Raw genomic sequence first — 23745 nt, 5'->3', positions numbered from 1 at the left:
GTTCCACCTTGACAGTTAGGGCAGTTGGACAGGCGTGAGATTTCTGATTTTTGACCGTTGTTGGGGGTTCTTTAAAACAAACTTCATTGAAAGTTTAGATGGCCACTTTTTCATCAATGAGAGTAATATTTTTTAACGAAATAGTTGGTTTCAGAGTCTGTAAAGCTAGTTTAAATATTACTCGCTGCAACTCATATAAATATATTTAGAACTGACGAAGTTTCTGTGAGTGTTGCTCGATTAAGCGATGATTGGAACTACGTTGGTGAAAGGTAAATGGATTTCTTTGAGGCGCCTTTTCGGGTGATTCCCGAGTTTCTGAGCTTGTGTCCAAACTCACGGATGTTTATTGTGCAGAGTGGTAACGATTGACTGTCAGAAGTTCTGAGGGTCTGATAATGTTATGGAAGATTCTTTACTGACAAATGGTTACGGGAATGTGTTCTACTTGTATTTATAGCGAGCTTTGGCTTGGAAGTCCTGTTTTGTTTATTGTTAGGGGTAGACGTTCGCTAGCTGAAAGTGGAACAAGTGTGATCGCTGCGATCTGAACGTAAGAACAAGAGGGAAGGGAGAGCAGTGAATTTCTAGAGTTTGGTGTTTTGTGGTCTCTAGCGGTTTTTGGTGACTGCTGGTTTAATTTGGCACTTAGGAGGCGGGAAGGAGCTTGGGATTATCGACTGGAAGTTTGTAAGATCTGCCTCGGTTTTAACTAGGGTATTGTAAACATGAGAGAGTTGCTGTCGTCGCACTGAGTCAACGGAGAGATAGTTAAGTCGTCATTCACTGTCACCTTAACAGAATGAGGGAGCGTCGAAGATGCTGGACCGGTTGGCATGGTTAGCGGATGGCTGAAATTAATTCTTAGGTATGGTTTATAATATATGAGTCCATTTCTCAAGAACTTTTAAGAGCGTTTACCATGAACTTCATATTTTTTCATATCATATTTGATCGTGCCTTAGAAGACTTCTTTTTCTCTTGTATTCTGCGGTCAGTCTCACGAATCTCGTTTTACATAACTGTAAATACGTTTCCGTATTCTCCTCCTGTTTCTTATGCCCGTATGACAAGTTTATCAAACGATAAAGGATCAATAAGATAAATAAAAGATCGAGTATTTGAGTATCTTTTATTGGTTGTTTCAAATCGAAATAATCACGGGTTAGAACATAACCATTATTCAGCTTCTATCGCTTATTTAAAAACCGCCAGAGCTGGTCGCAAATTTATTTACAAAAATAGTCTATTTCTTAATAAAGCAAAACATCTTCAAAAATAAACTAATAGTCAGGGCATCTTACGCTCTATATTGCTACTCACTAATCTAGAACAGTACGTCGTATTTATGTCATTTAAAAAATAATATTTTTATGTACAAAATCTTCAGAATAAATCTGCACATGTGATTATTTATATATTATATTAAAAACAACGATCGTCAAATAAGCTTTTATTATTTAACAAATTGTAAAAAATGAAAAAAAGCATATAACAAATTTAAAAATCTTTCTTTACTACCAGTCTTCCTGCTTTTGTAAGCATATATTTTTAGGAAATCTAAATTTTCTTAAAAAATATACGCTTACAAATAAAAATATATAATAACTAAATAGTAACACAATATAAATAAATTAGTAAAGTAAAATAAATAAATAGTTTCTATAACCGAAAGACTAGAATTATTTTCTGAGCAAAATTTGTGCTAAACTTTTATTAGTACTTTGACTTGAACTTGAACGGACCAATTAGTATTCTGACAATTCCAGCTTAATTACTTGAAATACTTCTGCTCCAAAAATTATAAACCATATTAGAAAACCTTCAATTAATACCAATGGCCAGTTCGGCTTCAGACCGTAACATGAATGTACAGAACAAATTCATCGAGTAACAAAAAAGATAAGTTAAGACTTTAAAGATAAAATTTACGGTTCAGTGGATTTTTTAGATATATGTCTAGAATACTGACCTTCTGGCCTTGAGATGATTCAACAGGATATGCGAATACTATGGGATTTTATTGACAAAATAGGCAAAGAACCTAGCCAACAACCTACAATAAGTAAACAAAGTCTCCACAGTATATCCAATGACAATGGTCAAAGGTGGACCAGGTCACCAACGTTGAGGTCCTACAGTGCATGAGAAAAGAAAAAGAAGTGCTTAATTAAGTGAAACAATGTAAGCTTGAGTACCTCGGACACGTGATGCGGAACGAAGAAAAATATCGAATTCTTCAACTCGTTATGCAGGGTAAAGTATTTGGCAGGAGAGGACCGGGACGTCGTCGTATCTCGTGGTTAAAAAACCTCCGACAATGGTTTGGGAAGACCTCCGCGGAGCTGTTTCGCAGAGCAGTCAACAAAACCATGATAGCCTTGATGATCGCCAACATCCGGACCGGATAAGGCACTGAAGAAGAAGAAGAAGAATGGCCAAAGGCTTGTAGAAATACCAGCTAGCAACAATATGGTAATAAATTCGACCATGTTTCTACATAAAGACATTTAGAAACAAATTTGGGATGAAAACGATCATGTAGCTCGAAACCAAATTGTTCATATCATTGTATATGCTGGCTATGGAAACAATATCTTAAACGTAAGAAGCCTCGGAAGAATAGATGGAGATACAGATCATTATTTAGTCAGAGTAAAAGTAAGTTCAGTCAAAAATACAATAAAACAAAAAGTAAACCACAATTGAACAGGGATAAATTTCAAAATGAGACAAAACAACAAAAATATAGAGAACTCAAACTCTGAACCCGCAAACAGAATGTAATAAAATAGAAATACTTTTGATACAACTCTAGAAATAATTACGAAGTTATTTGAAAAGGTAAAAGAAAGAAGATGAAAACATAATATGACAAAGAATGTCGAAATCAACTAGAAAAAAACCAATAATAAGAAGGAGATGATTACAACAACAAACAACCGAAAGAAGAAAAAATCCGATGATTGTCGAAAAGAAACAAGGAAACTAATAAGATCAGAGTAAAGAAATCATGAACAATAATTTGAAGCAATAGAAAAAGATTCAGGCCCGGCTATAGAGAATTCTATAGAGCACTCTTCTCGGAGAAAATAAAATTGCAGGACCAATGCTATTCTAACACTAAGGAATAACGAAGGCCATTTGATACTCAAGGACGATTAACTCATTGAACAATGAACAGAAAGAACCCTCATTCGAAAAAATCCAGCAGGCTTAAACAAGCTGAGGAAATACAAAGCTACTGTGATCGATGAAATACCAGCAGAATTTCTAAAATATGGGAAAAAACAACAATTTGGAAAACATCCTAGTTCTATCCACAAGAGAGAGGACAAAGCAAAATTTGTTAATTACAGAGGAATATCACTAATTAACAGCGCATATAGAATCTTCTTAAATATCCTTCTTAATAGACTATGTTCTTATTCTGAAAACATTTTGGGAGAATACCAAGCCGGTTTTAGAGCAAACAGATCAACTATTCATACTTCTTCAACTCCCATTCAACTTCCAGAGAAAGGATGGGAATTAACAGACTCATACATAACCTCTTTATATACTTACATATGACAGTGTAGAGAGAAATCAAGTATGGAATGCGATGACAGACCTGTCAACACCAAAGAAACTCATTCAGATGACCAAAGTTTGTATGGAGGGTGGAGCATCTAAAGTACATGTGAACAATAGACTAGACTATCCAGCAGCTTTGAAATAAACAGTGGACTGAAGTAGGGCAACACTTTATTACGGCTAATTTTTATAAAATGCCAAAATAAAAACCGAACTATTAACTGCTCACAGTCCCAATACTATTAGCATTCCCAGATGATATATATCTTATGAGAAATTTCATCCTATCGGTAAAAAAACATTTTCAATCAGTTCGAGGGAGCAGTACAAAAAGTAACGAGAAACTTGTAAAACTGGTTTGAGATAAAGTTCGCACAGGGAAAAAGACCACTTGGACGTCCCAGATCTTCAAAAATTAAAATTCTACTTGACTTACAGATTGATGGAAGACCGATCCAATTGAAAAAGAGTTGTACAGTCAGCCAAGACCCCAGGCTTGTAGCGTTACACGATGATGATGATGATACTGGCCTCCTACATAAAATTAGAAAATTCTTCGTGTTAACAACGATACACGTTACAGGATATAACCAGCATCTGCGTTTCTTCAAACAGTATCCGATGTTCTCCGCTTCCCAAAGCGTGTTCGGCAACGGCAGATTTGTCGATATGTCCTAAACGACAATGGCTTTTATGTTCGTTTATCCTTGTGTTTGTGTGTCTTTTTGTGGTTAACTCATATACCATTCCACATGAGCATGGTATTCGGTATACTTCGGCCGTTGCTAACTGGTTGCGTTTGTCCTTCACCGATCTTAAACAGTCCTTGATTTTCTTTGTTGGATCTCAAGCGCTGAGGAGCCCTTAATTTATTAAGAAACAAAAAATCATCTGGTCTCATAGTTTCAGTAGCCTAAATAAAAATAAAATGTTACATTTTCTTGGGATTCATTTGATGATTATGGGCAAGTATGATGAGAAAAACCATATATTCTTGGTTCATGCCTGTTAATTTTCGGTGTATTGCGGGAATTGTGCAACGATATATCTAAAAGGGATTGTAGTTCGCATTACAGTTTGGGTTATTGTAAAATAACAGTAATAAATGAGTAAATTGATCAAAACAGGTTGATAATTCTATCATTCACAATTTTCCCGTTCTTGTCAATAAATATTCGCCCTTAGTACTTTCTTATATTTCCGAATAAAATATTATTGGTCAATAATAAGAGAACGGTAGTGTAAAAATATTTCACCACAAATAAAACTTTTACATTGGATAATAAATTAAACAGTTTTTGTTATTAAATTTTTTTAAACAAAAAAGTTTTCCTCAAATTTTTAAAAATAATCTTTATTTATCATATACTTTATCACATGTACAGGCTATTCTTTACATAAATAAATGAAGTTACGTTCCTGATTTGGCGTGAAATACACTCAGCCATTCTGTTCATAACATTTTATGAAAATTCGTACTAAATTTCACAGAAATTTAAAGAGCACCTAAAAGTATATTAAATTAAAGCAGTCAAAATAAAGGCGAAGAATGGTTAGAGATATTTGACAAGAATAATAATATCCATTTGGAGAAGTGAATATGTACTACTTAATATCGATCTGAATACACATATGTAATGCGGGATCTTTCATTCCCATTTGCTGATAAACATTACCGGGCACCTGACAGATAGAGTCTAAGTAAAATGAACGGTATTTTGAAAATTTGTGGTTTATATATAGTACGTTACTCTACGGCGATTCAACAAAAATTTCATAATATACTTCACTTTTGAAAAGTAATAAATTCTTAGTATTATCATGCACCTTTAGACTACTTAAAAATCTCATAAACCTGACTCACTTATTTGGTGACGACACCTCGAAATCTGACATTACTAAAAACATTTAAATGTCTGCAGTGCGTTCCGGAAGCAAGACAAAGTCGAACTGGTTTTTGCATTAGTAAAATAATTGTGAGTATTTATTTTTTTCGGTTATCGACCAATCAAGTTAGTAAACAAAACTTTTTTTCGTCACACTGCATAGACGGGTTTGACAGTTGAAATGTGTAGTATGAGAAAGTACAAAAATACTCTCATCGAGGGATTCATCAAATTTTTATTGGAACTATTTTTAAATAAACAAACGAAACGTCAAACTCTTTATTTTGTTCATAACTTAAAAACTTGTCTATTTAGAGATTTGATGTCAACAGACAACTTTTTCAGAAAAAAAGATTAAAATCGGTTAATAAACAAAAAAGTTATTGAAAAATGAACAACAAAATCGCTGTTTTTGAATATTGTTAATAACTTTTTTATTCTTTATCACAATTTGTTTGAATGTACCTGTAACTTGAGGGTTTTCATCTTGTTTGAATTGTGTGCAAAAGATGGGTCAGATCGGTTGAATAGTTTTTGCGAAATTTAATTTGTTTGTAAGAATTTTGAAAAATGAGCTAATTTTTAAGACTGGTCCAGATAATTTGACTGAATGAATCTTAATAATCCGGGACTTATTTTCTTCTTTAAGAGATATATACTAATGAGCAATGAAAACAAAAGTTAAAAAAACACATTTATGTACACCAAGTGATTTATTAATAAATCTGTAGAATTTAATTCAAATTAAATGCCAAAGAAATCTTCGGAAAGCTGGTTAAAAACACCACTTTTAAAGATAGCCTCTTTTTTAATCACTGTTGCGTTAATTAACAACATTAAGGACTGAAATTAACCAATCTTTTTTTATAAGAAAAGTAAAAGACTTTAACAAAACTTTTAACAAACAAAATTATTAAAAATTGTTTAAACATGAGTGTTGTATACAAAGAGTACTTTGCATTCCAATTAGAATAAAGGGAGTGAGGGTAGCCGACTGAAGGGCCAGCCATACCCTTCAAAAAATCCAACACAAAATTATCCAAAACAAAACAGCTAATAACTACGGGGTGTACAAATATCTCAAGTCGCTTTTTATTGTGATTTATTTATTTATTTATTTAAAATATATTTATATTAAATAAATGTTATTTATAAACATTATTAAATTTTTAGTTAAAAACAATTTTTCCATATACTCTTATTAAATTTGAAAAAATCAGTTTTTAGTCTTACGAACAAGATATTAGCATATAACAAGTTATTAGAACAAAAATTATATATATATATATATATATATATATATATATATATATATATATATATATATATATATATATATATATATATATATATATATATATATATATATATATATATATATATATATATATATATATATATATATATATATATAGTAAACTCCCTCTATAACGAACACGGTTATTACGAGGTTTCACTTATAACGAGGTACATTAGAAGTACCGTTAAATTTCTATTGAACTATAACCCTCTATAGCGAGGCAAATTTGGTTATAACGAGAGAAAATAAGATCGAAAAACGTGTGTTTTTTACGTTTTTGACCCGGCCGTGGTTATAAATAAATAGGACCCTTTTCAACTGCCCCGCAATAAACTTAACTGCCGCTCGCAATAAACTTCTTTACAATAAATACAACTGTTTCACATCTTTAGAAAATATGATAGATAGAATGATACTGGACAATTTAAAGCAGTCAAAAATGACAGACTTCTTCCAATTGCAGAAGTAATAGTTGTTATCCTTCAAAATACGTTAGTATGTAGTTGGAAAAAAATGTAAGTACAGATTTTATGTTTAACCGTATATCATTGACAATAAAAGTAAACAACTCTTTTTTTGTTTTAACGTATTTTATTGACAATAAAAGTAAACAATATTTATTAGCATCTTATAGTGCTCCGAATGTCTTCACTATAGGAAGTTAATGTTTTCGAAAAGTACATATTCATATGTATGAACAGCATTATTGTTGTCTGATATAACGAGATCGGCATATAACGAGGTAATTAGTCTGCCATTTCAGTTCTCGTTATAGAGGGCGTCTACTGTATATATATATATATATATATATATATATATATATATATATATATATATATATATATATATATATATATATATATATATATAATTTTATATAATAAAAAATAACAACTCTCTCTGCGCGGCGCGAAATTAACATATAAAAACATTGAGTTGTCATAAAGTTATTGTTAAAAACTATTCGGGATCTTGCAAAATGGAGTTTTAGGTTTAATTTGATGATTGCTAAACTTAAAAATATTAATTTTTTCACTGAGATATCACAGAATTTCAAGATCCCACACAGTTCCAAAAGGTTGGAATTACGAACGAAACATGTGTTTATCTCCTGAACCTAAAGGGCAACGACTGATTATTTTACACTGCGGTGGTATCATAATGTGATTGAATGTGACGTCATGAGAAAATGGTTGACAGAAAGGAATATATTTCTCGAGAAAAATTGTTTATACTTCAGACCAATTACTACCAGAGTACAGCTACTTGGTTTTAGGTTTGACACCATATCTAACGCGATTGAAAAGATATGGGCCATTATAAAAATGAAGTGGCGGCACAGAAAAAAAAAACACTTTTAAATTTTATATTCAAGAGGTAAAAGCCAGACTAAATGAAATGGGTGTAAATATTTTCTTGGTCAATAAATGTATTCAAAGAAAGTATAAATCACATCGTATGTTCCGTTCGGTATTTCTGTAATTGTACGCAAAAGAATTGTTAATTGTTAATCATATCGTATCTACCGTTTTCCCATAGTCCTTTGACGTCAGATTCCGACAATCTTCAGTCAATACAATCTTCAACTGCTAATTCTTATAAACGCGTCATCTAGAAAAACACATCAAAGAAGCTACTTGATAGGTCAATCCTAACCAATATATATAGTTTAATACATATCAATATTGCTAATCTTGAATTCAACAATTTTTCCATTGCTCATTACGCTTTTAAATATAAAATAATGTTTGTGTTTACTGTATTATTGTTTAATAAATTGATGATTTATTTTTAATGATTTCAATTTTATCAATTATCATAGTTGTCCTATGTTCTCTGCTATAAACTATTTCTTAGAATTACTCACCACCCTATTTGACCCTATATTCACAAATATGTACTTTAGCATAAAAGACGAAACTACCAGATTGGATCTTAAAAAGTTAGATTATATTATGATGGGATGCTTTATGAAACTGCACTAAAATAGTCTCATAAAATCATTAGGCTTATATACCTAAATTTTAATTGAAAATAGAGAAAATCATATATATATATATATATATATATATATATATATATATATATATATATAATGATGAAATTAATATTCAGCTCATAAAATATAGGTTGTACAAAAACCTAGTAGAGTATAAAATGATTTAAAATTATTTTAGTGAAACAGGTATAAGCCACAGTTAAAGAAATTATCGAACCATTCTTCTCCCGATTAAAAATAAATCAGACATTTTGATTATGCATTTTAAACATCACGTGTATATTAGTGCAGTGTGACCTGCAGCTCGGTTATGTCCGTCATATCTTCCTCCATATCACTACCGTCGACGGTTTCGTATTTTTGTTCATATTTGGTTTCTACGATTTCTTCATGGTCGGCGTCTTGTGCCACAGAAGCCATATTAGCAGAGGAAGTCAGGGAATCGGAAGATGTGTTATTCTGCTGAGCATCGTCAGCACTAGAGGATATCTGTGGTTTGGTCCTACCGTATTTTTCGTGGATGTTTCTGTGCCTCTTCAATGCAAACCTACAAAATATGCAATTAAAAAATATATAGTGAGTGTAAAATTAATGCTGAAATATTAAAAGATATTTTTTTTAATCCATCTTTTCTTCTCCCCATACCGTGTCCATTACTAAACGTTAGTTATCATATTGACTGTCATAACTTTATTCACCGCAGCTCTGAAGAGAGACGATAAAGACTGATGAAACCACTAACATAGGTTACGAAGCCATGATTTTCTTCTTTGACCGGGACCCCTCTTTCCACATATTTTGCCCTGAATAATAAAATATGGTTCTGGGTGTCGCATGACCTGGGCAAACAACTCCAATTTTCGTATTTTTAAATTTTCACTTTTATATTTCGGATTGTTTTTTTTTTTAACGTTTTAAAACCTCATTATTTGTCACCCTGTCAACTCAGCTTATGCGTAGCACCCTTCGATAGACCCACATTATTTAATAGAGATTTAGTGATCGTCCAGCTTTCAACTCCATACAATCATGTCGAGAAGATGTAACAGTTGACAAGTCTTATTTTCAGCTTATACTCCATCCTCACAATATTTTTTTAATCGGAAAAACACTGCTCTGACCTTTTCAATGCGGATTTTGTATCTCTTTGCTCATATTACAATTGGCATTTACATTCGAACAGAGATAAGTGATGTTCTCGGTTTTTTCTATTTCACTACCATAAGGACTATTCAGTAATTATGTGGTGATCTACCGGTATTTGGCTGACTACCATATATTTAGTTTTTAAAATATTAAGTTTTAAGCCGTATTCTTAGCATTCTCCAGTAACACTGTCAATTAATAACTAGTTCTTCCGCAGAACTCGCAAGCAACACAGTAGTATCATCTGCACTGGTATCACGGTCAACGGAATTGAGATCTGTGATCTTACAGATCTCAATTCCGTTGACCGTGATAGCGACATCAACCTTAGCAGTGGCTCTTTGAGAATATGCTCGGAGTACAGATTAAACATTAGTGGTGGTAGGATGCACCCCTGTCTGAACCCACGGAGAATTTCAATTGATTCAGAAGTATCTAGGCCAATGCTTACATTTGTTGGCTGGTTATATTGGTCTTACAAAGATTCATGAACCTGACTCACTCATTTGGTAACGTCAATATATAAACAAAACTATGAAATCCGACATTACTGAAAACATTTAATTATCTGCAGTACGTTTTCATAGCAAGACAGAGCCAAGCTACTTTTTGCATTAGTAAAATAGTGGACTATTTATTGTTTTTCTTTTAACAGTCATTTTTATTATTTTTTATTTATTATTATTTATATTTTTTATTATTTATTTTTATATCGAATTTAGGTATTTCGAAGGTTCATGAAGTTTTGAAACATCCCTAACATAGATTTTGTATAATTTTTTGTCTTTGGCGTCTAAGAATGCTTTACCAAAATCTATAAAGCACACATACACGGATGATTGACATCTCTACACCTCTGAACCAGTACTTGCACGCTGAATAGTGCCTCTCTTGTTCCAAGATACTTACGGAAACCAAATGGTGTATCATATACCAATTCTAGCATAAAGTCTGGAGTGAATTATCAGAGAAAAGATTTTTAAAACGTGACTCATAAGACTGATTTTCCTGTAGTCGGAGCACTTTTTAGCATTTCCTTTTTTTTTAGAAGTGTCACATATATTTTTATTGCTTTTTCTAATTCTTCCATTGTTGGGTTGTGAGACCTGCAATACAATTTAGTATTTCTTTTACTTGTATCTCTTTTTTATCGCTTTAATGCACTCTTCACATCTTTTTAGTTAATGATATCATTTATAAGGTTACCTTCTTTATCAACAAGGTTGTAATGATCTTTTATTTTGTATATCAACTGCCTCTTTTATATTTTTGTGTAAGTTGAATACATCATACTTCTTTTGCAGATCTTCAATTTCCAAACATTTCTCTTCAAACGACACTTCTTTTGCTGTTCGTATTTTTCTTCTTATTTCTTTCTGTATGTCGCTGTATTTTTGGGGGTCAGTGGCTGTATTGTTGAAGATCTCGGTTTTTAAACTTCCTTTTTTTTCCATAAGGTTTAATATACATCGTCCATCTCCTGTTGATTTTTTATATTTGATTTTAGGTAAGTCTAAAGTAGTTTTGCTTATTACAGTTTTAAAATGAAGCTAATGATCTTCAATATTGTGAAACTCTTTGTCTTCGTCAAATTTATTCTCCAAAATAATTGCAAGTGGTTGATAAAAGTAACTTAGAGAATCTACCTAGAAACTGCTATTAGGTTGATGCTTTTAAGTTTCTTGAGTCTTAGTTCCAAATCACCGACTAAGAAGATATGATCCGAAGGACAGCTCCAGGATATGTTTTGACTACCGAGTTTCGAAAACGCTCATTAATAGTGATTTCTCCTGATTTTTTAGGACCATCTACTGCAATTTTACAAGTGTAAAGTCTCCTTTTCGGCATTTTAAAAAAGGTATTGTTACGATAAAATATAAGTCATATTAAAAACCTGTAAACATTTTGTCTATTTTTACTTCTGTTCTAGTATTTTCTCCAACCCGCTAGAAACCTGTCTGGGTTCCCGTTCATTCGTGACAATTCAAGGATCCGCCTGCTTCGAGAGATTCCAGGCTAACGGCTGTTTGATATAAATAGAGGGATTCTCATGGTGTTAGGCAGTCTGAAGATAATATCGCGTCGAGTTCCTATTTGTAAGAATATTGTATATATAAATTAAATAAAAACTTTAAATAAACTAAGTATTAGAATAATTTTATAATAAATAAAGTTAATAAATTAGACTAATAAACTCAGTTTAGTATTCATACAGATGTACTTCTTTACAGAATTTTACAAATCGGTCCGATCTACCGTTGTATCTCCCGTTAGTATTTTAATATCTCTACTATTTTTCTTGTCAGTCACACTTTTAATATCCGAGTAAAACTTTTCTAGCTCGGCGCATATAGTTGAATTCTTCGTTGTAAATCAATACTGCAGATATATTCTGTACCTTTTTTTTATAGAATGGCTGAAATTTTCATACACGGTCTTGAGTTTAATTCAAACAAAATTAACGTTAAATTGACAGACACAATTAATGTCTATACTACCATACCATATACACAAAAACTTGACGGAATTACACTTTGAAAAAACTTTTCCAATAAAACAAGTCTTATATAAATATATATGTAAATTATTTATACCAACATTGAACTTACCTATCTGAGAATCCTACTGAACAAATATCACATTTAAAAGGCTTCTCGCCTGAATGTACTTTTGCGTGGTTTTTCAAATGGGTCGCTTGATTAAAGCACGAGCCGCAGATATCACACCTGTAGAAATAGGAAATATAAGTAAATAAACAAAATGATTAACTTATTTCATTGACGCCGTCCCTCCAAAGAGGTTAGCTATTCTTGTATAACAGACTGACGTTCCGAAGATTTCAGTTTAAGTCACTCCAATCTATGTTTCTATATGTATAACCCATTAATTTTGGCTTCGATGGACTTATCTTTTCCCTTTCAACGTACCTTTTAGAGGTGTATAATCCCCTATAGTATGCTTTAATTTATTATAATGCTTTGTCATGCTTTTTAGTATTTAGTTATGTAATAAATGTTTTTCGCTTGAAGACTCGGCCCAGCGACAAAAGACAGATATAGAAGGAGTAACAAAGATGTAGATCATAAATTATACAGTATAGGAACTGTACATACTCCTATCTTGTATAAAGGAATGACCATTATAGGGACTATAGGGAATAAAAAATGAGCATTAAAGGTGACTACTCTTAAGAAATAATAATTTCCACTCTTATCACATTTAACAAGCCCAAAGATTTAATCTAGGAGATGAAATCCCACGATTACAATTTGCCACATTGATTGCGAATAATGATCGCTTATTGTATAGGATACTTTTTACTTACGAAGCCCAATTTGCGAGGGATGAAATAAATAACTAGCGTAACCCACACATTGCGCAGACAAAAATCACCATGCAAATTTCGTTCGCAGTATAGAATTTCAGTGAATGTTTGGATAGCAGTAATAGACAAACTACCAATAGGCCCCCATTTTTTTAATGTACGGTTGACAGATACTGTGTATAGATTGTTTACAAAATAGTTTGCCAAATTTACTACCTAATGTAGATCACTTGATTTTAACCCTGTCGACTACTCTGTACGGGGTCGATTGAAATAAATGTTTTATTGCGAAAATATAAATACACGACAAGAACTAATTGGCAAACTTATTTATTCTTATAACATTGTTAGAGCTATATGCAGAGGAAGAACAAACGACTCTAGAACCGGAAACACCAGAAATTGCCACAACTGAAGAACTTAATATAAATATACAGGGAGTTCGGAAAATACTTGAAAACCTGAAGAACAGAAAAGCAGCAGGTAAAGACGGGATACCAAACGAGTTACTGAAATATTGTGGAGCAGCAATGACAGAACAATTAACAACATTAATTAATAAAATTATAAAACACAATAAAATACCGGAAGACTGGAGAACGAGCAAACTAATTCTACTATTCAAAAAAGGAGATAGCCAGAAAACTACAGAGGTATAAACTTGTTAAACACTACGCTAAAACTCAAAACTAAAATTTTACAAGTGCTAATAAATCAGAGGATAAGTTTAGCAGATGAACAACAGGGTTTTCGTAGTGGAAGATCGTGTACAGATGCAATATTCGTTATAAAGCAAATTGCTGAGAAATCACTAGGGTATAATAGCCCAGCATTTCTGTGTCTGATTGACCTAAACAAAGCGTTTGACAGAGTAAGACTCAAAGATATAATCCATCTTCTGTATAATAGAGAAGTTCCCCTAAATATTATAAAAACTATCGATAACATCTACCAAAACAACAAAATGGAAGTCAGAATAGATGGACAACAGAACCTATAGAAATAGGCAGCGGAATAAGACAAGGGGATTCATTGAGCCCCATGCTCTTCAATTTGATCATGGATGAAATCATCAAAACCGTTAACAAAGGAAGAGGATACAAGAAGAATGGTAAACAAAGATATCAAAATACTCTGTTACGCAGACGACGCAATATTGATAGCCCAAGATGAAGATAGTCTGCAAAGACTGGTCCACAGATTTAACATAAGAGCAAAAGAATTTAATATGACAATCTTATCTCAGAAAACTAAAACAATAGTAGTCAGCAAAGAACCAACCAGATGTAAAATAGAAATTGATGACATCAATATTGAACAAGTAATGGAAATAAAATACCTGCGAATTACACTGTCTAGCTATGGAGACCTGGGCAAACAAGTGAGAGATCAAGTACAAAAAGCAAATAGACTGGCAAGATGCCTTTATAACACTATATGGCGAAACAGACACATTAACACTGAGATGAAGTCAAGAATTTATAAAGCTAGTGTAAGACCAATAACGACATACGCCTCAGAAACAAGACCCGACACAACCACAACGCAAAAGCTACTGGAAACGGCAGAGATGAGAGTACTGAGAAGAATTACAGGAAATACGTTGAGAGATCGAAAGAGAAGTGAAGACATTAGAAGAAAATGTAACGTACAATGTATAAATGAATGGTCACAAAATAGAAAAAAAAATGGAATAACCACATAAGCAGAATGGAGGAGACCCGTGTCGTCAAAATAGCAAAAAATAAGTTACCAATCGGCAGAAGAAGTATCGGACGACCGCGCAAAAGATTTGAGTGCACAATTCTTGACTATTCTTAAATTTTCTTAAAAATGCAAATAAACTCGTTTATTTTTAATGTTCTATATATTTTCTTTTCGTTGATTTAAAAAATATTAAACTGTATTTATTTCTTTTGAAACAAAATTCTGAGAATTTAATAAAACGACACTACTAATGAATCACTAAACAAATCTTCAGGCTTAGTTTACCATGTGTCTCTTATAAATATTACTCACCTATAAGGTTTTTCTCCTGTGTGTATCCGTCTGTGATTCCATAACGTGGAATGTCTAGCAAAAGATTTATCACATACTTCGCAGATATATGGTCGTTCCCCTGAATGTATCCTTTCGTGGTTCTTTAAATGAGGCGATTGCGAAAACTGCATACCGCATACATTGCACCTAAAAATAGACTTACATGAATGAATGAGTGCGAATTATTTTCTCAAGGAATTTAAGACTTCCTCCCTGAAAGCCGTAAGATATTCACACGATTGAGTGACTCTTCACGCTCAGTTGTAATCGCAGTTGAAGCTCCCTCTCCCTCTATCTCTTTGTCTCTCGCTCTCCCTCTCTCTCTAGTTCCATCCCGCCTTGTGGAGTATTGGGCGCTTGTGCGTTTCTTGGCAAAAAGTGTAAGATTGCTGACTTTACTGGCCGGGTCAGCGCATCTTCTTTCTTGTTCATTCTCTGGATAAACTGTGTACAAGTTCAAACTAAGGAGGGTTTAACACCGGGTATTACGAATTTTTAAGTTTCATTAGTTTTTTTCAGGCGTGGCATGTCGGGAGTGAATATCCAAGTTTCTCATACAAAATATATAGATAGACTAGGAACAAACATACAAAGCAGCCTCAGTCATCTGGAAACTACAGAACTATGTCCCGTTGCAGGCCATACTTCCTAATATGGAGAGGAAGTACTGAAAAGTAGTTAGCAAAAAGTGAAAATAATTAATTTAAAAGCAGAGCTATGTGCAAGCTTAATATAGTAAAGTGTAAACATTACTGTAAGTTAGTAGCTATAGAAACACTACTAAATGAAACTCTAGTTCTTCTAGTTCTCAATTTAGGTTAGAATAGAACTGCTCATTGATGTTCTGTTGTACAAAGTACCCTCAGCTTGGAATAAAAAAATATAAAATATAAAATTTCCTTTCTGTCAAAGAAATTACAAATATACGCGACTTTTTTGAGCCGTAAAGCATAAATGTCTTTGTAACTGAACTTATACATATTTACGTTGTTTTTAAGATCATTTAATGACGTCATCGTTTAAAATGACAAGCAGACGCTATTTTCTAAAATTACTTCAAGTAGTTAGAAACGCGAAAGAAGTAGAAAATTTTTTCACTGGTATTCAGTTTCGAGTCACTTTCTCAATTTTTAATTAGCGTGACAGAATTGCAAAAAAGCTAGGATCAAACTTAGTGTCACTAATAATAATATCGTATGCCATTTTTGCCGAGGGAGATCCTTTCGGATTGTTGCGGCGCCAATTGCATGACTAACCCCGTTTCCCCGGGTAACTAGGGTCGATGCGCACTAGCCCAGAGGGACCGACTTTTGAAACACGGTGACGGCTCATTATCACCTTTGTTTGAAACGTTGAAACTTTGTTGAAACGAAAATGTCTTTGTTGATGTCGAGAATCGAACTGCAGTATCTTGGCCACTGAGCTACGGCCTCCACTTACTTAAGTCACTAAAACATTATAAAAGCCACGTATAAATGCTCCAAAAATCTAGTATATTAAGTTTTAAGGTTCAGAAAATAGTTGGGGGGCAGACTCTCGAAGCGCACTATAAAGTATTTAATAACAAAAATCTTACCTGTACGGTTTCTCCCCTGTATGTATTCTGGAATGATTTTTGAGGTACGCAGCTTTTGCAAATGCTAAACCACAAATATTACACTTAAAGTTCTTTTCACCAGTATGAAGACGTTTGTGAGACCATAGAGAAGAGTACCTACTGAAGGAACCTAAAAGATAGGTAAGTATTACACATGTAATTTGACACATAATAAATATTCACATGTTATTGTTCAACATACAATAAAATTTTAATTCGGGTAAGTTTTTATAGTGGATTAACGCCTTCCGATAGTGATTAATGAATGATGCCGACTCATCCGACTCGATCCACCCGCGAATTCCAATGTAATGCCGCAGACCTATTTTAAATTTTACACTATTGCATTTGAAATATTTCTTTGGCTAGCGATGGCTCAAACCATGAATCTAGTAAACTACTCCCTTTGCAGTGAGTCTGATAATCCGCTGAACCATCTGCTGACAATGATCATTTGAAAAGTCTTAAAATTTTATATTGCCGTCTTTCTTATTTTTCTCCTCAATGTTGGCTTCTCGTTGAGTCTTCCATTGACGTGCTAAATGTCCTATTCAGTTCGATTTAATTTGTGAAATTTTACTGATTAAATCTTCCACTTTTGTCCTCTTTCTTATATGTTCATTTGGTTTATATTATCTTAGAGATATTACGTTTTTCTTTAAATTAATAGCTATCTTTGTTTGCTGCTCAGTACCCTACTCAATAGTCCTACTGCTACTCAAGTCGTGCGGAGTCGAGAGCTTAGAAGAAGATGTAGGGACTGCTTTGCCCCAATTTTCTCTGCCGCCCTAGGGGAACAGGCCTGTATTGCAACTATCGGGCTATTTGTATTATATGCCTATGAAATAAAGTGATAAGTGAAGTGTGCTAAGGTTTGAGCAGGTCAGGTTAAGTTAATATAGTGTCGGTACATCTCTTTTCTATGAAATATTTTAAAATTTCATGTGGGCGTGAATGATGGAAAGCCCATATTTTTAAAATAAACAGATCACGATAATTAAGATGGTTCGGTAGACAATATTTTCTAGAAATGTTCCACTGTTAATGGTAATACCAAGATTAATATACATATGAGAATTTTGCATAGCTATTGGTATATTAACCAATATTTCTTTCTTTTATCATTTTTACTAAATGTGAGAACACTCTGTAACATTTGATTCTCCCATTTAATAACCATTCTTATTCGCTAGAAACATGTTTATCATATTGTCTGGTGTATAAATTTTGACAATTTTAAACTAATCTTATATATTTTTACAAAATTTGGCTGTAAAAATCATATTTATTATTTTCTGCTTAGGTTTGTTACGATTAAGACAATTTCGTATTTTCGTTAACCTTTCATGTAAAAATTTCCGATAACCAACGATGAGTTTTTTTTACTTTTTTGGGTTTTTTACACTTTTACTAATTTTCGCCTAAAAAACATTCAAAATTAAGCTTTTTTATACTTTTTCACCTTAGTCAATGGCATTTTTAATGCGTATCCTTTTACTATATTACCCAATTTACAGTACACATTTATTTAATTACAAACTTACCGTTGCAAATATTACAATGAAAGGGCTTGTCTACATTGTTTTGCTGATTCTTGGAACCACCAATGAATATGATACCACTACCGTTACATTTGGTACATTTGGTGACGCTGGCTACTCCTCTTCTCTTTACTGGATGATTATTCTTTACTCCTATCGGAATTGTGTTTTGCGTTCCTATAAAAAAAAATTATTTAAGAATAATACGGGAAATTAGTTTAACACTGGGGTGCATATGAACGAATGCTTTATTTTTATAGTACAATTTGATATTTTTTTGGACAGGTAGAAAGAAAATGATCCTAAATTAATTTAAATTGGAAACCATTCAGATTTTCAAAGGAAGTACAATTTATATGCACTATAGGAGGAAAACAAATATGTTTCTATCTATCTATCTAGGTTTAAGACACTCTCTGGTGAAATATATCTTTTAAATGTCACACAAAACTATCTTATATGCAAACTTGGTCCGTTCTTTATACATTATTTTTTTATTTATACTGATATCTCGATTCACTAAGTTAATTGTATTGTGTTTTTTGCGTAATTAAGAATTAAATGATAACGTAAAGAGCGAACGGTTCAATAAGAAAACAATAAATCAATTTAATATCGCGTGTTGCCCCCTCTAGTTAAAACCATGGCTTCGATTTTCTGAGTAATTCCACGAATTAGCGTACTGAGTACTGATATACCCCTGGGATATGTTATTCCACTCATCTATAAGGACAACACGAAGTTCATTTTTGTTCGTAGGTAATCTTTCATTACTTTTTAATCATCTACCTAGATAGTAGCTCACAACCAAATACGATTCCGGAGTAAGTTACCCAATCGGATCTCCGGGGGGGACAGTTATGAGTACCTATGAAAAAGAAAAAGCAGCAAAACCACAATATTTAAAAATTTGCACATGGAATGTGAAAACTATGGCAAGGAGTGGAAAAATAGACAATGCCATTCAGGAAATGGAAAGAATGACCATTGACCTAATGGGAATAAGCGAGATGAGATGGCCCGGAACAGGAAGCATTGACAAAAAAGATCACAGAATATTCTACTCAGGGTCACTAGATGGAAAACTAGAGCATGGAGTTGGTGTGATAATAACGAGCAAAATTAGTAGATGTATTTTAAATTTTGTCCCAGTGTCCAACAGAGTAATACTACTGCAAATAAGAGCCAATCCAGTGAATGTAAACATAATACAAATATACGCTCCCACTGCAGATAAAGATGACGAGGAAGTAGAGACTCTCTACCAAAGCATAGAGGATATATTAGAACGAATACCTAAACACGAAGTCAGCATCATAATGGGGGATTTCAATGCAAAACTTGGGGCCGAACGGAAAACGTCTCTAATCGGACCTTTTGGGTTAGGACAAAGAAACGAAAGAGGTGACAGACTAGAAATATTCGCAGAAGATAACAAGCTAGTGGTTCTAAACACATTTTATAAACTACCACCGAGGAGATTGTATACATGGAAGGCACCAGCAGATAAACCCCATAACGTAATTAGAAACCAGATAGATTATATATTGGTAAATAGAAGATTCAGAAACAGTTTTAAATCTGTCAAAACATATCCAGGAGCGAACATTGAATCTGACCACATACCTTTAGTGGGAGTCATGGATGTGAGACTGAAGACAATAAAGAAAAAGTCTAGACCTAACTACGACATGACAGCCCTGCAACATCCGGAAGTTAAAAAGCAAGTGGGGGAATATATTAACAACCAAGTTAAACAACTAAAAGAAGAAATGATTATCAGCAAGGAGAATATAAATGGGGCTCATCTATACATTAATGGGACGCAGATAGAGCGAGTAAAACAGTATTGCTACCTGGGAACCATTATAAACGAACAGTGGAGCAATGTACAGGAAATAAAATGGCCGCATAGGAAAGGCAAGAACGGTCTTTAACAAAATGAGCGCCATCTTCAAAAGTCACAACATATCCCTAGATACAAAAATGAGACATTTGAGATGCTATGTTTTCTCTGTGTTGTTGTACGGGGCGGAGGCATGGACGCTTACAGACACCACTATTAAAAAACTTGAAGCATTTGAGATGTGGCTTTATAGAAAAATGCTGAGAATATCATGGACAGCAAGGATCACGAACAAGGAAGTTCTAGAAAAAATGAAGAAGGAACCAGAGATTGTGTTTACGATCAAACGCATAAAATTGCAATATCTGGGACACGTTATGAGAAATCAGCACCGTTACTCCCTGCTGCAGTCTATATTGCAAGGTAAAGTCAAAGGTAAGCGAGGACCCGATAGAAGGAGAATATCATGACTGCGGAATTAAGGAACATGGTTTAAGAAAATCTCAACGGAGCTGTTTCGAGCCGCAGCAAGCAAGGTCATGATTGCCAATATGATTTCCAACATCCGAAACGGATATGAACCAGAAGAAGAAGAACCTAGATAGTCCCAGATACAGCTGGCACTGTTGTCCATGAAAATAAAGTCATTATCTATAAAGTGTAAATAAAATATGGGACAACGTGATCGACTAAAATATCATTAATATATCTTTGAGCTAGTCAAGTGCAGTGCAGAAAATAGTCCTGTGCTGCCACTTCAGCTTAGTTAGATCTTAAGTTACACTATGTGGCATATTTTTGCTTTTACACTCTGGGCCAAAATTAACCGGCCACCTTAAAAATGGGTAATTTTTGATGTCTTATATCTCCTAAACCTGTTGTCCGATTTAAGTGATTTTTTTTAATATGTTATAGCCTTATTCCTTGACAATATCGTTATAATAATATGGTTGCTAAACAGGTAAATTTTTATTGTATACAGGGTGTACAAATTAAACTGTGTTTTTCCAAGTTTGCATCACCCTGTGGAATATTCTAGCATTTATAAAATATTGAAATTAAAACCTAACTATAGCTTCATGTTTTCTCAACATTTTGTTTTTTGATTCATTCGCTTATGTTGGATAATACAAAAGTTAGGTAGTTTAACAACTAGCCATGTTTTTAATCAATACAGACGATTTAATTCACCAGCAAAATTAATCTCACTACCTTTATTATTGTTTTGTTTACATTACCTATGACAGTTTGTTTCCTTAATTTGTGTCATCGAAGGATTTTTGACACATAGTCGTTGTACGACATTGTTGCAAATCTGTTTCCGTGTTAATAACAATTCTTGAACAATTTGTAATTAAAATTAAATTTGTAATTAAAATTAACAATTAAAATTGTAATTTTATATCATTGTGAGCGAATATTGTTAAAGTTGAAATTTTAGTGCTTATTTATTGTTTGTGATTTTAAAAATGCCACTCGTTCCAACTGATGCTGCTAGGGCAGTGGCTTTAGTTGATGCTGGTTACAGTCAACGTCATATCGCTGGTATACTCGATGTACCCAGAACTACGGTACAAGATGCCATCAGACGATTTCGGGCGTACAACCGCAGGTCAGGTCAAGGCCGAAAACGATGCACCTCAGTTCGAGATGACCGGTTCGTTGTCACTAAAGTATTAAGAAATCGCTTTTGCACCGCTACTGAAGCTCGTAGGTCTCTTCTTGAGGTGAGAAACGTTAGTGTGAGTAGACAAACGATTAGAAGAAGACTGTCAGAAATAAACTTAAGGGGTTTTTCGTCCAGCTCGCGCACCACAACTGCTCCCACAACACCGTAGGGCTAGACTTCATTTTGCGCGAGAATATGCTAACTGGACTATGGCGGAATGGAAGAATATACTGTTCTCAGATGAGAGCAGAATAGCCCTAAAAGGTCCAGATGGACGCCAACGTGTCTATAGGCGTCAAAATGAAAGGTTTGCTGCATGCGCTATAACCGAAACAGTGGCTTACCGAGGAGGGTCAATAATGATTTGGGGAGGTATTTCTTACGAAGCGCGTACTGATCTTGTTGTGTTCGGTAGAGGCAGTGTGAATGCCCAAGTATACGTGCAAGAAGTTCTCCAAGACCATGTCATGCCTTTTGCACCATTCATTGGTGATAACTTCAGACTTCTTCTTCTTCTTCTTAAAGTGCCTATCCGTTCCGGATGTTGGCGATCATCACGGCTATCTTTACTTTATTTATTGCAGCGCGGAACAGTTCAGTGGTAGTCGTGTTATACCACTTTCGTAAATTTTGAAGCCAGGAAATGCGTCTTCTTCCCGGTCCTCTCTTACCATTTACTTTCCCTTGGAGAATCAGCTGGAGAAGGCCGTAACGTTCTTGATTTCTCATTACATGTCCTAGATATTCCAACTTTTTAGTTTTGACGGTCATGAGAATTTCACATTCTTTCCCCATTCTACGCAGGACCTCCACATTAGTAACTCTGTCAACCCAGGATATACGTAAGATGCGCCTATAACACCACATTTCGAAAGCTTCGAGCCGATTCATAGATGCAACAGTTAGTGTCCATGCTTCCATTCCGTAGAGCAGAACTGTGAATATGTAGCAGTTCAATAGACGGAATTTTGTTTTTAATGATATGTGTCGACTGTTGAAAATGGTTCTCATTCTAACGAATGCTGCTTTTGCTTTTATTATTCGCTGTTTAATTTCTGTTGAGTGGTCCCATTGGCTATTTAAATTGGTGCCTAGATATGTATATTGCTCGACTCTTTCGATATTCTGTTGGTTGATTGTAAGTTGAGCGTTTAGTATTGGTTTTTTACTAATTGTCATAACTTTGGTTTTCTTTATGTTAAGAGCTAGTCTGTATCTGTTGCTGACTTCTGTTATGCGACGTGTTAATATCTGTAAGTCATTCCGATTATCGGCAAAAACTATAGTGTCATCTGCATATCTAATGTTATTCAACCATTCACCGTTTATTAGTATTCCTTTCGCACAACCGTCTAAAGCTTCCTTAAATACCCATTCAGAATAAATGTTGAACAACAATGGAGACAAAATACAGCCCTGTCGTACTCCACGTTCTATTGCAATTTTATCAGTTAACTGGTCTTCTATTTTGATTTTGGCCGTTTGATTGTAGTAAATGTTTCTGATAATTCTAAGATCTTTGTTGTCAATTCCAATTTCTTGCATTAGAGTCATTAATTTGTCATGTTTTACTCTGTCAAATGCCTTCTGGTAATCTATAAAGCATACGTATATGTCACAATTCACATCCCTGCATCTCTGAAATAGCACCTGTACAGCAAAAAGGGCCTCCCGTGTTCCCAGAGCATCACGAAATCTGAATTGTGTTCTTGTTAGTTGTTCCTCATATTTTGTATATATTCTTTTGTGAATGACCTTTAGAAATGTTTTAAGTAAATGGCTCATAAGGCTTATAATTCTATAGTCTTCGCACTTTCTCG

At 33.8% G+C, this 23745-nt stretch overlaps 1 protein-coding gene and 1 long non-coding RNA gene across 3 annotated transcripts in view; both read right to left on the bottom strand.

The window, feature by feature from the left end:
• Nucleotides 1–1118: 1118 nt before the first annotated feature.
• On the bottom strand, nt 1119–6794 carry LOC140437035 (uncharacterized). The gene is made up of 2 exons (XR_011950344.1): nt 3296–6794; nt 1119–2312 (listed from the first exon to the last, which is right to left on the bottom strand). It is a non-coding gene; the product is annotated as an uncharacterized lncRNA (long non-coding RNA).
• Nucleotides 6795–6819: 25 nt separating this feature from the next.
• LOC140437033 (transcription factor Clamp-like) overlaps nt 6820–23745 on the bottom strand; it is a 39344-nt gene continuing 22418 nt past the window's right edge. For both annotated transcript variants that reach the window (XM_072526262.1, XM_072526263.1), the window contains exons 5-9: nt 18414–18587; nt 16849–16999; nt 15252–15419; nt 12517–12633; nt 6820–9308 (exon numbers count right to left, since the gene is read on the bottom strand). In XM_072526262.1, coding sequence (XP_072382363.1) covers nt 9044–9308; nt 12517–12633; nt 15252–15419; nt 16849–16999; nt 18414–18587 — 875 coding nt within the window. In that variant the 3' untranslated portion in view covers nt 6820–9043. The remainder of the gene's footprint in view (nt 9309–12516; nt 12634–15251; nt 15420–16848; nt 17000–18413; nt 18588–23745) is intronic.

The sequence above is a fragment of the Diabrotica undecimpunctata genome, chromosome 3, assembly GCF_040954645.1.
Source record: "Diabrotica undecimpunctata isolate CICGRU chromosome 3, icDiaUnde3, whole genome shotgun sequence".
Lineage (NCBI taxonomy): Eukaryota > Metazoa > Arthropoda > Insecta > Coleoptera > Chrysomelidae > Diabrotica > Diabrotica undecimpunctata.
Note: the sequence above shows the minus strand (reverse complement) of the source record. Positions and strands in the feature narration are given on the sequence as shown.